General features: G+C 42.5%; 1 protein-coding gene across 11 annotated transcripts in view; it reads right to left on the bottom strand.

Annotated features, from left to right (window-relative positions):
* The window catches only part of neo1a (neogenin 1a), a 187,395-nt gene that overhangs the window by 19,126 nt on the left and 153,008 nt on the right, over positions 1–15,261 (bottom strand). For all 11 annotated transcript variants that reach the window (XM_061739309.1, XM_061739294.1, XM_061739288.1 and 8 more), the window contains exons 11-16: positions 14,294–14,432; positions 12,817–12,866; positions 10,257–10,401; positions 1,845–1,955; positions 1,522–1,716; positions 662–757 (exon numbers count right to left, since the gene is read on the bottom strand). In XM_061739309.1, the coding sequence (XP_061595293.1) occupies positions 662–757; positions 1,522–1,716; positions 1,845–1,955; positions 10,257–10,401; positions 12,817–12,866; positions 14,294–14,432 (736 nt within the window). The remainder of the gene's footprint in view (positions 1–661; positions 758–1,521; positions 1,717–1,844; positions 1,956–10,256; positions 10,402–12,816; positions 12,867–14,293; positions 14,433–15,261) is intronic.

Raw genomic sequence — 15,261 nt, forward strand, 5'->3', positions numbered from 1 at the left:
TCCCACCACCACAGATTTTGCATTATCCTGTGAAAACGATCTGAAATGCTCTCTGTTGGGAAGACTATAAAAGGCAAGTGTTTCTAGATTAACGCACACCATACCGTATAAAGTACATTTGTCAATTATAAAGTCATTTTTTTGCCTGGTGGGGGGCCTGCCCCTCTTCACGAAGTATTTTGCTAATTCCAACATTTGAGAAGCTTATTTCCCGTATTCCAGTAATCAAAACTGGTGATAAATGGGAACGTTTGAGGATTTGATCATTTGATTAAAAAGATATTCAAGAATACTTTGGGCCATCATGAGGAGTGGTAATTAAAGCCCAGAGAGGCTGGTGACCCATTTTCTTCTATGGAAATTAGGGGTTGAGGCACATTTCCGTCTGATAATGATGTCAGGTTATAGAGGGCAAAGATAAATGTCAGTCCAAACGGTTGAGAACAGTTGAGGAGTTGGGAAAGAGCGTAACCATGAAGTACGAGCAGCATCTCTGAACTGGGATCACAGGAAGAAAATACAATTTCACCTGCAAAAACTACAAAGTGCATATATTCAGTGCATCAAAATATAATTAATCCATTATTTCATTCATTGATTTGTTTTTTCCTGGAAGACAAGAACAGATTCCCGTGTGAATGCAGATGTGTGTAGTTCATACCTGACTGCTGTCTGGTGATGGCGCTTTCGTAAACCGGAATCCCTTCCCCCACGTTATTGAAGGCCTTCAGCGTGATCACGTAGTGGGAGCTGGCGTCTGCGCGAGAGCAGCGAGGAGAGACAGCAGGGGCGAGAGAAATTGATGCAGCCATCTAATCAAAGCAAACTCCAGAGACTCTCAACTCATAATGGCAATATTAGCGGAGCCAGGATTTGAATACAATCATCCTTCTCACTGTGATTATAATGAAGGCTTCAATTATGCATGTACAGTAAAGATATTTGCAACGGCTCCTCCCTCCGATCCCTCCAACTGCTTTGATTATTTCAGAGCCAATTCAGGATCAACAAAACAATCACTATTTTTAAGATTCATGATCAGATCAGAAGGAGCTCCAGTGAAAAAACGAGAGCCAGAAGAACATTTTAATGAGCCACAACTTCACGTTCATGTTTCATTTGCTTTGACAACAGGAGATAGAACCACTAAAACCAATTTATTTTATCTGCATATTATGACCTTTAACAATTGTGTCCCCATTAGGCCAATCTGTGTAATTAGTGACTGAGGCACGTGGTGGAGAAGATCTAATTAATTCCCCTAATACTCACGATGGGGCACCCGCGGATTGTTTCATAGTGTTTGTGTGTCTGAGTCTTTGCTCATTAGTAAACTGAGCAAATTAAACCAGTTTTGACACATTTATCTTTTTCTTGTTAATATGTACATTGATCGTGGCGCAGAGACGAGTCTCGCAGGTCACATCAGCGCCTGACAGGGCGGCTGATATTTCCATTATTAGAGAGCAAACACGTACGTGATCAAAATCTCGGTACCAAACCACAAGAGATCATTCATACCGAGGTTCTCGATCGTGTAGTAGCGTTGCTTGTAGTCCACTTTGATGGTCTGAGCGTGGGGGCTCCCAATACCGTAGCCGATGGTGTAGCCACGCACCACTATTTCCTGGTTCTCCGGTGGCGTCCAGCTCACCACAATACTGTTGACCAGGGGCCGCACGTGCAGCGAGCTGGGCTGGTCCGGTACTCGGGATTCTGGTAAGGCAAACATTTCATATAAAACAAAAAAAAAACTAGTGAGGTTTTCACTCAACAGCGAAAAAGAGAGAAAATCTGATTGATTCTGGTTTAGTCTGTGAAATCCTGAAAAAAGCAGCCGTTACCATCCAGATCACTCTCAAACGTCTCCGCTGCGGTCCACTCGGTGGCCGGTCCGGTGCCGTTCACCGTCATGGCTGACACCCTGAAGGAGTACTCTGTCCCGGGCTCCAGACCTGCAGACGCAACCCAACAGATTCACAGCTGACCCTGAAGCCGCAGGAGGAACCGATTCGCTCCACTAGGCTGTTTTTTTTTTTTTTTATTATTCAGAGACACAATAAACATTTTGCAACCTATGAAACTGTTTAAGGTGAAAATCTATAATCTCGCCGAGAGACAGATCAAGCAAATCTTGCTGAGGTGCGGTTAAATTTCGCTTCCACCGAGTATTATGGATGCAATTTAAAATATTACAACTTTGATTAAAGTCTTAGTGGTCAGAAATAAAAATGCGTACGTTGCCACGAAAATAAATTTAAGTGCGTGATAGCTGATGGTATTAAAAATAAAATACAAATGGGCTAAAGAGAGCATAAAAAAATATTAGCCTCCAAACTCATTCATAATTTAAAGCCACGTCTGTATCAGAGAGCTGCATCACCGCTGGGTGCCGGCTTTGGTATTCAGAGAGGGCGGGGCTGGGCCGGGCGCCTGCTGACAAATGATGTGGTGCTGTATTCATTCTCTATAAAATTTTTCATCATCATCATATCGTCCCATTTGCTTGTTACGTGCTAATCCTGAAGCCGTGTCTCTCTGTAGCCCGTGTTGGAGGCCCTGGGGGGGTCCTTCTGAAGACTGCCTAACCATACATGCCTACAAGGCTACAACATCTCCTTCTAAATGCTTTTGAACCAACAAACACCCCCCCCCCAGAATGATCTTCAAAAATCAACTTTTAAGTGTATATTCTCTTTGATGCGGCACGCAGCGTGGGGCCGGGCCACTTGAAAGTTACTGAGACAACATCTAATATTAATAACCATCCCCGTGTCTCTCTCTATAGTGATTCTGCGCATATTCTGGCAGTAGCAGGGTGTTACGCTATTACAGTAAGTCGTGTAACTCCATTTCAAAGAGTCGAGATCAAACTCAGACCTACAGCCGGACCAACTACAAACAAGAACTGGCTCAGACAGAGGAGTCTCAAGATCAAGATTTTAAATATTGCAACACATCGGGCACAACAGACAGCGTGCACTCCTAGATACATTCAGCAGCGATAACATGGAGTCTGGCAGCATGAAAGATTTAACATAAGACCAATCTAAAGCATCTGAGGGAACAGAATCGCCACGTTCCTTAAAAACAGAACGCAAGGGTTCATCCTGGGTTTACCACTGTACACTTAGGTTAAACAAAATGTAATTATTGGATAAGAAGCGGAAGAACTACAAAGGGAAACTGGAAAACACCTGGGGGACGAAAATGTCGTCCTGTCAAGAGCAAACAGTTTTGACACAAGCCCACAAATAAATCCCAGCAGTTTCTTTTTTTTTTAGTGGTGTTCACACCTGACATCAAAAACACTCTTTAAGATGCAAGTGGACAGCTCGTGCCGCAAGTGTGAAAACATGCCAGGACACTTTGAGGACGTAGTCAATATCGGTTATGTGTAAATATTTTCCTGTTCAACACGTCAGCGTGCTGCTAACAGCAGAGAGGCCCGACTTTTCCCTTAAACGTGACTTATGGGTAATCTAGAGTTCACGTGCTTTAATGCATCATTTTGTGCAGTTCTGTCTCACATACCTCCACCACCTGCATGCAACGTTACGCACCATCTCCTGCCTCTTTAAAGCATCTCCACCAGCAAACCCAGTCTGCTCCGACTAGTCAAAAACTGGAGTTTGACTTTCATTACGTGTTTGAGGAGCGGTCATTTTATCCAGAAAAGTCAGAACTGTTTGTCGTTCAGACATTTCTGAACGACAAATTCAGAAATTCAGCCAGTTCAGGAGCAGTGTTTTCACCTTTCACCGTGGGTCACTTTGTACTTTTATGAAATTTTACTTTCACTAAAAAAAGCCATAAAACGCACTGATGAGTGGAGGAAAACCCGAGAGACACAGTATCATAATGGACATGCAAGCGTCCCTTCGTGTCTAACACTCATTAAAAACAAAAAACTAATTGTGAATGCCTTTGTATGACAAAATGTTACTACACATAAAGACATTAAGGTTATTGTGTTGCATACTTCATGCATATCATACACACATGACATTCATAATACATTTTATGTGTCTAAGAGCATGTATTAGACTTAGCAATAATTTAGGTGCAAGTTTACCACTCGGTAGCTTATGGCAACTGGTTTCATTACTGTTCCAAGTATCAGGTTGAGGAAATGCAAAAGTACAAAAATCGTAGAAATCCTTGAATGAATAAAACATAAACCACCTTCTTGATCACACTGGCCTGATTGATTAATAACGGAAAATTCAATGAAGAGTTTCAATTTCTTTTTTTTTTAAATTGTTTCTTTATTTGGAAAGGACAATAAATAAAACGATACAGCAACACTCAATCAAATGAAAATGAATGTCCTTCCGGTTTTGTTAGTTTAAGTCACAAAAATTAACGTTTACATGAACTATGAACAGAAAGGAGGTCACCTGCCGCTGCTGTGTTGAACCAAACATAAAACCCAGTCGAGGTCAAAACAATGAATTACATATTACCAGTGAAATCAAACAAAATCTGCTCTCATGGGGGTGATAAATACAATCCAGTTATTCCAAATCTTATAGAACATGTCCCGTTGTGCTTTTAGTTGGAAGGTCAGCTTTTCCATCCTGAATATCTCTAAGGTGATACCGATCCAGTCTTCTAGAGTAGGCGGGGTCGGAGTAAACCATCTCCTGGTTATTGCTTTCTTACTCGCCACCAAGAGCAATTGCAGCAATTTTATCTCTCGCCTACATTCCAAAACAGTAACATGACCTAGATATAACACGTCAAAACTCAGAGGAAACTGAATGTTAAAAACTGTGCTTACTGAAGCCTGAATACCCCTCCAGAACACCTTCAGCTTGGGGCAGTCCCAAAAAATGTGATAGTGGTTAGCCACAGTCGAGCCACATTGTCTCCAACATGGCAAATTTGCCCCTTTGTATTTCTCCTGATACGGTGTCTTGAAATATCTAATGATATTCTTCCAACAATGCTCTCTCCAGTCCATGGAGCTAGATGTTGTCCATTGGAAGGACCAGATATTGCTCCAAGTCTCCTCAGAAATGTCAATCCTTGCTTCCCTTTCCCATTTAGCTTTGATGTAAAGAGTGTCGCTATTATTGGCATGGGATATAGCTGTGTACAGCTTGGAGATGGAGTTGGCTGGAGTCATTGTCATGGCATTTTTCAAAATGTGGTAAAATTCTAATTCGACATCTGAGAGACCTGTCATTTTACATTCACGATCAATATAAGATCGTAGTTGCAGATATCTATGGAAATCATTTCGTTGTAAGCCATGTTTATCCTGTAAAACCTCAAAGCTGAATACAGTGTTCTTATGAGTGAGTGAAAGAAATGTTGTAAAACCATACATTGTCCACGATTTGAAGCTAGAATCATGCCTGTTGGGGGAAAAATCAGAATCAAACGCAAACCATCTGAACATTCTCAACATTCTATGTATATTGCTCATATTAATCACCTTCTGCCAGACTTGAAACGTGTGGTTCAGCCATGGGTTCCCCAGCTTTTGTAACTGACACATTATACCCTCATCCGCCAACACAGCTTGAATGGGGAATGGATCTACTAGATTAGACTCCAGCTCCTTCCACTTAGCCGCATATGTTCCATTACTCCAATATAGTAGAGGAGCTATTTGAGCAGCATAATAATAATTCTTTAGACAAGGGAGACCCATCCCCCCAGAATCCTTGTGAAGTTGAAGGGTGGCATATTTAATTCTCGGTTTCCGGCCCTGCCAAACAAATCTGGAGATCCATTTATCCCATTCCCTAAACTGAGTTTCACTCACCTCTACAGGCAAGTTCCTAAACAAGTAAAGTAGTCGGGGGAGTACACTCATTTTTACTGCGCTTATTCTTGAGCTAAGGCTCAGAAAGGGCACCAGATTCCATCTATGCAGATCTGCTTTTATTTTCGAGGATATTGGTACATAGTTTGCCCGGAAGAGTCCCGAAAGATCCTTAGTTAAGTGTACACCTAGATATTTAATGATCTCATTTTTCCAATTTACCTTAAATTTCCTACGTAAAGTCGCAGGGACTATATAGTTTAATGTCATCACCTGAGTTTTTGAAATATTAACTTTGTAGCCAGATAATTTACCAAAATCAGACAACGTGGACATTAATTCATTAAATGAACCTTCTGGCTCCCCCAGGCAGACCAGCACGTCATCTGCAAACATTGCCACCTTGTGTTCAACTCCTGACATTACAATACCCTTGATATTTACATTTTGTCTTATTGATTGGCCTAATACTTCTATGAACAGATCAAAAAGGAGCGGCGAAATTGCACAACCCTGTCTACACCCCCGATACAAGTTGAAAGACCCAGATAGATCTCCATTGACTTTGATACGGGCTGAGGGTTTATCATATAGCGCCTGAATCACTCTGATAAACTTATCATGGAAACCAAACTTTCTCATGGTTTTGTACAAGAAAGCCCAAATTACGGAGTCAAAAGCTTTCTGCGCATCCAAACTCCCTATAATAGCTTGAATTTTGTCCTCTTGTATTTTTCCTAGGATATGTAATATTCTTCTGATGTTGTCTGATGTTTGTCTATGATGAATAAAGCCAGTCTGATCTAGATTGACTAGTTCAGGCAGCAGCGTCTCCAATCTACGAGCAAAAATAGAGGTGAATAATTTATAATCCAGATTGAGGACACTAATTGGGCGATAATTTCCACATTCCTGTCTATCCTTCCCCTCTTTCGGGATAACAGAAATGGTTGCCTCCCTCCAGGAGGGCGGGATTATTCCCTCCTGCAGGACAAAATTAAATGTCTTTTGAAGTAATGGGATTAATTCTGTCCTTAGGTTACGATACCAATGAGAATTGTACCCATCTGGCCCGACTGCTTTTCCTGATTTTAGCCTGTTGATGGCTGTATTAATTTCCTCTGCTGAGATTGGTTTTATTAAATCCTCATTTTGGGGGTCCAGGAGTGAGGGTAGATCTAAAGAGTTAAGAAAAACATCGATGGTGTTCTCCTCAGGCACGTTAGGTTGTGAGTATAAATCCCTGTAAAAAACCTCAAAACATTCCTGAATCTTCTCAATTTTTGTTTCCAACATCATAGTTTTAGGGTTCTTAATCTTATATATTGCGCTTTCCTCCTGTTGTTTGCGCAATTTATAGGCCAGGTATTTCGCCGATTTTCCTCCTATCTCATAATATCTCTGTCTTAAAAAGATTAAATTCTTTTGGGCCTCTTGCGTGTAAATGTCGTCGATTTCACCCTGTAATTTCCTAATTTCCTGTTTTATAGTGGGGTTCGGATTGTTGATATCTTCCCGCTGTTTCAGCTTCAGATTTACCTGTAGGTCTTTTAGTTTTTGTCCTTTAATTCTCTTCAGGTAAGAGGAAATAGAGATCAGTTTACCTCTCATTACCGCTTTGAGCGTATCCCATAAGATGGCTGGTGACACGTCCCCTGTGTCGTTAATTTCTAGAAATTCTTTAATGTTTTCCTTAATTTTGGATACTATGGTCGGGTCATTAAGTATGTGCGAATTAAGTTTCCACAATGTGTTGCGTGATTTCCTAGCCACATGTATTGATATAGAGACGGGACTGTGATCAGATAAATCCCTCGTTAGTACCTCACATCCTTTTATCTTAAATCTGTCCACATTAAACATAAAAAAATAGTCCAGCCTTGCATAGACTTTAAATGAGCCTGAGTAGTGTGTATAATCTCTGACAGAAGAGTGTAGCTCTCGCCACACATCAATTATTCCCATTTCTTCCATATAAGAGTTAACTTTTCTTATGAGTGGGCGAACCTGTTTGGTCGGGTTAGAGGAGTCTAATTCGGGGTTAAGTCTAAAGTTAAAGTCCCCCCCACAGATAACTGTGCCCCGAGAGTCCACCATTAAATCAAACATATTCCTGTAAAATACCCAGTCGCTCCCAGGGGGGGCATATACATTTAGTATAGTAATTTCCGACCCTTCGATCCTTCCCGTAATCTTAACAAATCTGCCGTCATCATCGCTGGTTTCCAAGATGTGTTCATAGTTAAGTGAATTAGATATAAGTATAGCCACACCCCTTTTATGTTTATGTTTGGCGGCTGAGGAGAACACGTGTTTAAAACCCTTTCTTTTCAACCTTAAGTGATCCGTTTGGTTCATATGCGTCTCCTGAAGTAAGGCAATCTGGGCTTTTTCCTTCTTTAATTTGGATAACATCTTGCTCAGCTTAATCACGTTAAGAACCCCATTAACATTAAAAGAAATGATTTTCACTGGCTCATTTAACATAAAGATGTATTAACTGACCACATCACATTTCCCTGGCAGCAGCAGGTAACCCTCCCGTGAGAACACAACAAAAAGAATAATGAGTAAAGAAAAAAAAGACAGAAAGATATGGTATCTAACTGAAGCATGAATGCTCCTGACCACACTTCCAGCAGTGAAACACTTCCACTGCTTCCCTCGGACTCTGAAGGAGTACCCCTAACTCCCTGAGCTAGGGGGCCTTCCACCATGCTGGCATCCTCAAGAAAGAGAACCCCCATCCTTTTCCGCTCGACAATAATTATATTTCACCAAATAGTCCACCTCAAAACATATCACCTCCAGTCACATTAGTTATTTTCCCGTCTGAATACTTGCAGCTTCTCCTTGTAACCTGCAGCTCCTCCGGGCTGCCGCGCACGCCGCCCCCCCGCGCGCCGCCACTGCGGCCACCTCTCAAGTTTCTCTCTGAGAGTTGCCGGTGGCTCGATGACCCTCACCGGGAGCCCCCGGCTTGCCATATCCGCCGTTGCATCCTCCACCGTGTTATAAGTTAACGCTCCTTCTTCATAAAAAACCTTCAGGCGTGCAGGGTAGATGGTCCGGAACCTCAAGTTCTTTTCCTTCAGGATCCTCCTCACGTCAGCATACTCCTTCCGCATGGTCATGATCTCCTGAGGATAATCGTGATCGACGTTTATCTTGTTGTTGTTCCACGTAAAACCTTTCTTCTGCCAAGCCAGCCTGAGCACTTCTTCTTTGACGGTAAAGCACAGGAATTTTACCAGGATCGACCTGGGCTGGGAGCCTTTTGGTGGAGGAGATGAAAGCGCTCTGTGCGTCCTCTGGATCTGCAGCGCCGTTGACTCTGGGATGGGGAGATTCTCCCTGAGCAGCTTCTCCACAAAATGGGCCATAGATTGTGCGCCAGACTCAGCTCCCTCCGGGACCCCGTACAGTCTGAGTGTTTCCCTCCTTGAATACGCTTCAAGAGATGTCAGTTTGAATTGAAGCGTTTCCTGCATTGTTATCATCTCTGCTAGTAACTCATCTGAGTTTTGTAGCTTTTCTTCATGCTCAGCCACCCTGGTTTCCAGAACTTCTAATCTCGCATTAGTTTTGTCCAGTTCTCCTCTAATGTCCTGAAGCTGTATTTTAGTGTCCTTCCTAAATTCTTTTACCTCCTTCCCGACGGCTCTCAACTCTTTTAGTATCATGGATAAGTTTGCCTGGTCCTCATCGTTCTCCGGTCCGGCGTCATCACAACTGGGCGAGGGAGAGGAGCCGCGGCTAGCCGCGGGGGAGCTAGCGCTAGCCTCATCTGCTAGCTGCAACTCGTCGTCTTCGGGTTGTTCAACATGTGACTTTTTACCTCTGCGGGGCTTTTTGGACATCATTCGCGCCCTCTTACACTCTTTTTCGTATAGTTCTTATGTTAATTATTTCACTTTGGGGCGATTTAATCACTCTTGTCGGGAGCTCTCGTTCTAAGGTGCCATCCCCTCAAAACCGGAACCGCAAGAGTTTCAATTTCATTCAAATTTTTAAGAAATGTCTTGGTGGATGTTTTACATAGAAACTTACATTGTATTTTCCCAGAAAAAATTGATAAAAATATAAATTACAAAAACTATGTTTTTGTGTTGTATGGATGAGTTAAAGTTATCCAGCGTGCACAAATATTCTGGTTTTGAGCTTTAAATGGCAAACCTTCACCCCAGTGTGTCAGGTGAGAGTGTGTCATCAGTTGTAGGGGGTCAATTTCAACACGACATGCAATTTAAGTGCTTTTTAACAGCGGGTCTAAAAGTCGGTCCGCCTCTGGTGGATCTGGACTCAAACTGGAATGAACTGTGATGTGAATTTCCAGCTGTAAACTCAGTTTCATCAATCCTGTGTGCCTACACACACACACATTGGTTCTCTGACATCATAAACATGCAAGACTGATGAGAGGGGCTGGGTTTTACTCCGACAGCAGCTATTGTATTTGAATCAACAGCAAAGTCATTACCATCGATGAGCTTGTAAAGCTGCGTCCCTGCAGTGGTGACAGCCGACTCACTCCTCCGGGATCCTTTCCGGTAGCGAATCTTGTAGCTGGTGATCTCCCCATTCTGGCCGCTCAGGGGTGGGGGCTGCCACCGAAGCATGATGCTCTGAGGAGGAAATGATTCCAGCGGAACATGAGTCAAATGAAACAAAACGTCTTATTCAGCAGATGTGGGCCTGCGGCTGTGAAAGTGACTTTTCCCCCCAGTCGAAGGCCTTCGCCACACCTCTGCCTCCTTCTGGCAGCCGTGCAAACAGGAGCACTTCACAAAAACAAAACACCCCTCTGAGCATGCGTGCAAACTCACTCGTTGGGAGGAGATGAACATTAACACCAGAAAGATGGGCGAGGTGCTCAGGTTAAGCCCACAGAGATACAGAGGCTGAGATGAAGGCGAGGCTTTTGCAGGCAGGCTGCAGAGTTGTGGCATACGGGCATCCGAGTTTGTGTGTGTGTGTGTGTGTGTGTGTGTGTGTGTGTGTGTGTGTGTGTGTGTGTTTAGAGAAGTAGGTGGGGGGTATCTCAGCGTGGGAGAAGATTAATTAACGCTTCCTCACTGTCACACTGATGTACAAAAGCCCAAATAGATGTACAGGGCTCACGCGAGCTCCTACCCTGCTGAGCCGAGGGAATTGCACAAATTAAACTTGGGTTAAGAGTGTTCAATTATTTCCATTTTTCTTAATACACTATAGGCCCAAACTTGTTATGTGTGTTGCTTTTCTCCCGTTTTCCTCACAACCCCGAGAAGCCGTTTAATTGACTTTTTGAACACACGGGAGAATGAGAGAAGTCAGAGGCCAAAAGGAAACAAAGGGAGGGACTGAAAAAAGTTGATGAGGTGAAGGAGGAGAGCTTCTGCCTGACGAGACCCAATGATTCAGTTTCATGGTTTTGTATCCATATTTATGTTTAATGATTATCATCTCCAAGACTATAATTAAACACGGTGTCAACACAAGTAAACAAATGACAAAGGATTGGATTAATGTCTCGTAATAAAGGGTACAAGATGATTATGTCAGCGTTTTAAAAGAGTTTTTTTTCTGGGTCTAAATGATTCATCCAGAACATAATCGCTGACCTTTCCCCCAGAGTTCACCCTCTTCATTTTTCTCTTAAAATTAGCGCTTTAGATGGTGCTTTCTCACCACAAATCTCATCCCAGCATCCCTCAGCAGGGGTGGCCGCTTCGTACTCAAGCTGCGAGTGTTTGATAGGACTGTCTGACGGGTTTTTTTTTCCCCCACTCGCTTGGGCTTTCCATCGACCAGCCAAGGACTGAAAGTGCTGGCTGCTGCTTCGGTAGTCAATCCACGCACCACTGTGGTTTTCCTCATCTTCTTTCTGCAGCTCTCTTTTTGTACTCGCTGTCTCACATGTCAGGAGTGAGGAACATCTTTTGTAAAACTTAATCCATCACCCTGGTAGAGATGTGTGTGTGTGTGTGTGTGTGTGTGTGTGTGTGTGTGTGTGTGTATATATATATATATTTGGTCCAGACCAAAAGTTTGGACACACCTTCTCATTCAAACAAATGGGGAGTGTGTCCACATTTTTGGTCTGTACTGTATGTATATATATATATATATATATATATATATATATATATATATATATATATATATATATATATATATATATATATATATATATATATATATATATATATATATATATATATATATATATATATATATATATATATATATATATATTTGAAGATCTGAACGTTTGAAGATGTGTTGGCTCTGTTTAATCACAAGCTTGTTGTGAAGTCAGCAGCCACCTCAGCAGCCTCATCTAATCAGCAGTTTCACACAACAACTACACATTGTTTAAGTGTAATAAATCAGATTTAACCATGAGACTTAAAAATAGTGAGAGACACAAGGAAATCAAATCTAGATAAAAGACACTTGGAAACAAGTTAATCTATTTATCCTGTCACCTATCAACCTGCTGACCAGGAGGGTGACATCTCAGTCACCACGTTAATAAAGCATCACAACAAGCAGCGACTTAACACCAACTCTCACTATGACTTGCAAATGGCCACATTATTCCATCTGATCGCCATTTCTGGTGCACCTGCAACCTCCTGAGTCGCGTTTAGATTTTAGATGTAGGAGTCTGAGGCAGGTTCTAGAGTCGAAGCGATAAAGGATAAAACCTTCTGACAGGCAAGTCTCCTGCCAATACGGAGATCGATAAGGGTTCACACGCCCTCTTAACTAGCAGAAACTACAGGCCTGAGATGCAGCTAATCACACAGAGCCAAACGGCACTCCAGCCTGCAGGGTGTGTGTGTGTGTGTGTGTGTGTGTGTGTGTGTGTGTGTGTGTGTGTGTGTGGCTGCTCCATAAGTTGCACAGTTGTGTGTGTTGTTGCAGTTGCTGACTGTGCTGCATCTGAGCCTGTGCAACTGTGGTCAACCAGTGCCAAGCCTTTCAAGCCTGCCGTCTGACAGCAGTCCTCCAACCTGCGGTAGCCCCCTTCAGTCAAAGAAGTCAAGTCTTACCTTGGAGTTCTGGACCTCCACGGTGAGGTTTTGCGGAGGAGCGCTAGGAACTGTGAAGAAAAACAGAAAAGCCATTCAGCATAAAACAAGCTTCATCACAGAAATTGGGTCTGGGTGTAAAAAAATAGTAAAATATTATTTTTCAGGGAGAAAAATGCTAAATATTCCAGACTTCAAGCTCTTAAATTCAACACATTTGTCACTCCTCTTCATCTAAAGCTATAATAAGCTATGAAAGTTAGGATCTGGACTGTTAGCTGGATGAAACGGGCAAGTGAATGTGCCGTTATATCCACAGTTATCCAGGTTGAGGTGATAGTAAAAAGCATGAGCAGACAGCAACAGAAACTCTTTTGTTGGCTCTTGAAGCCATTTCAGGCATCAAAGCCTGAACGGCTTCTTCAGAAGTGAATAATGAAGATGAAAAAACATTCAAAAACGAGACAAAAGAAGAGAGTGAAACTACCGTAATCCTAAACCGCACGCTCAAAATGTCCCGACGATGTTCACACCAAATGACGTGAAATCTCTCGCAAACAAACGTAGCAGATGCCGAGCCAGAAGAAATAAAAGCTGTCCAAACAGTACTGTAGTGATTAAAAAAAAACTTCCTGAACAAAGGGTAAAAAAAAAAAGGATTTTGGTGAAGTCTTGGAAACAAAGTATTGGAACAGGTCACATGTTGCAGCAAAAGATGGAGCTGAAGACAAATTCCACAGACGTCACACATTTCACAAAATGTTGCCTCATTTGGAAGAAGCTGCATCATTCTTTTCAACCATTTTGCTATAATTATTTTCAAGACTGCTCGATAATGTTAGCTTCAAATCAGGTCTTACAAGAAATCCTTCCACCGGCCTGCTCTCTGATTGGATATCATTAAGTCCTATGATCGTAAACATGGGATGCATGCACGTTGAGATCGGTGCAGCTCAGACGCTCTCACGAGCAGATTCTGTCCATCTTCTCACACCCAAGAAAATCTCTCCTGTGGAGAGTGAATGTCATGTCTTCAGGTCGACGTCATCAGCTGCCCATAAAAAACTAATCGCTATTCAAAAACACTCCTCCCATCTGTGAATAAACTACTTAACTGCCATTTTAAAAGTCATTCATGAGCCTCTTCTTATTGATTTGTACTCTTGATTTGATTGTTTTCGACTTTTAATCCTACTTCTTTTTTCCCTTTTTGCTAATTTTGCATCCACATCCACGACTCTGGCGTTTGTGTGTGGATGTGTCTGAGCTCAGGGGGCAGTGAGCTCAGACACAGTGTGACTGAAACCAGTTCCAATTATCTCCTAATGTATCACCAGTTTCATGCACTTCTAATTGTCTGGTCATTATTTAGCACTAGTGGTCCTTCAACTCCCCATGCTCCTGGATCATCATCAATAACACACACAGGTCACTACACCTTACGCATATTGAAAGGCAGTTTCAGTACAGCAGATACAAACTCCATCCATGGACTGACCGTCAGACAGGGTGCGGACGACGATGTCCTCCGTGGAGACTCCCGGGCCGTGCTTGTTGTTGGCCACCACGCGGAAACTGTACTCCGCGTTCTTCTTCAGCCCGGTCAAGGTGTAAGACTGACTGTCTATGTCAACGTCCTGGAAATAAGAGCATTTATCTTTTTATTTTTCCCCCCATGTAAAAATGTGTAAAGCGTTTTCCCCCCGACATCAAGCGTAGATGCTCGCTGACAATTCAACACTTGAACAGCATAGATTATATAAACCTTGCTTGAAAAGTCAACGCTCTCCAGCCTTGAGAAACCTACCTTAGCCAAATAAATAAAAATTCAAATCATGTCACTCCTGACAGCACTTTAATGAACGCAGGCTTTGATATCAACACAAACACTGTAAAGAAGACAGCTCCGATAGCTTAAAGCTGCAACAGCAGCTGCTTTCATCAGCTCATCACACTAACCGTTCTGTTTATAACGCCGTGCAAAAATGTCATCTTCTGCTGGGAGAAATGATGCTTTCTGCGATTAAGACTTTTTGCTTTACAAATTCGGCACGCTGCCACATGCCCCGTTACTCTGTGCCTATTTGCATTCAGCTCTTTGCTTTTGACATTTTTAAATGGAGCGCAAAGGACTTTGAGAACATTTCATCCGGCTTGCCGAGCGGTACAATCACAAAGTCTGACCTCACCTGTGACCACGTCGCATATGCATGATGTGGTCTCTGACTGCCATTTAATATTTTATGTCCTTTCAGCACTGCGTCTTTCTGACTTCACACCTGTTTGGTTCACCTCTTCTTTCCTTTTTCCTTTTTTTTCCACACCTCTCTTCATCTCTTTCCACTTCCACCTCATCTCTGGCTCTCTTCTCCAGGGAGCTGAGGCATCATTACTCAGTGCACTGACTGACGTTTCATCCATTATCATATTAAAGGCTTTTTAATGGCTCACTGGCTTGCACAATAC

Source organism: Cololabis saira, chromosome 2, assembly GCF_033807715.1.
Source record: "Cololabis saira isolate AMF1-May2022 chromosome 2, fColSai1.1, whole genome shotgun sequence".
Lineage (NCBI taxonomy): Eukaryota > Metazoa > Chordata > Actinopteri > Beloniformes > Belonidae > Cololabis > Cololabis saira.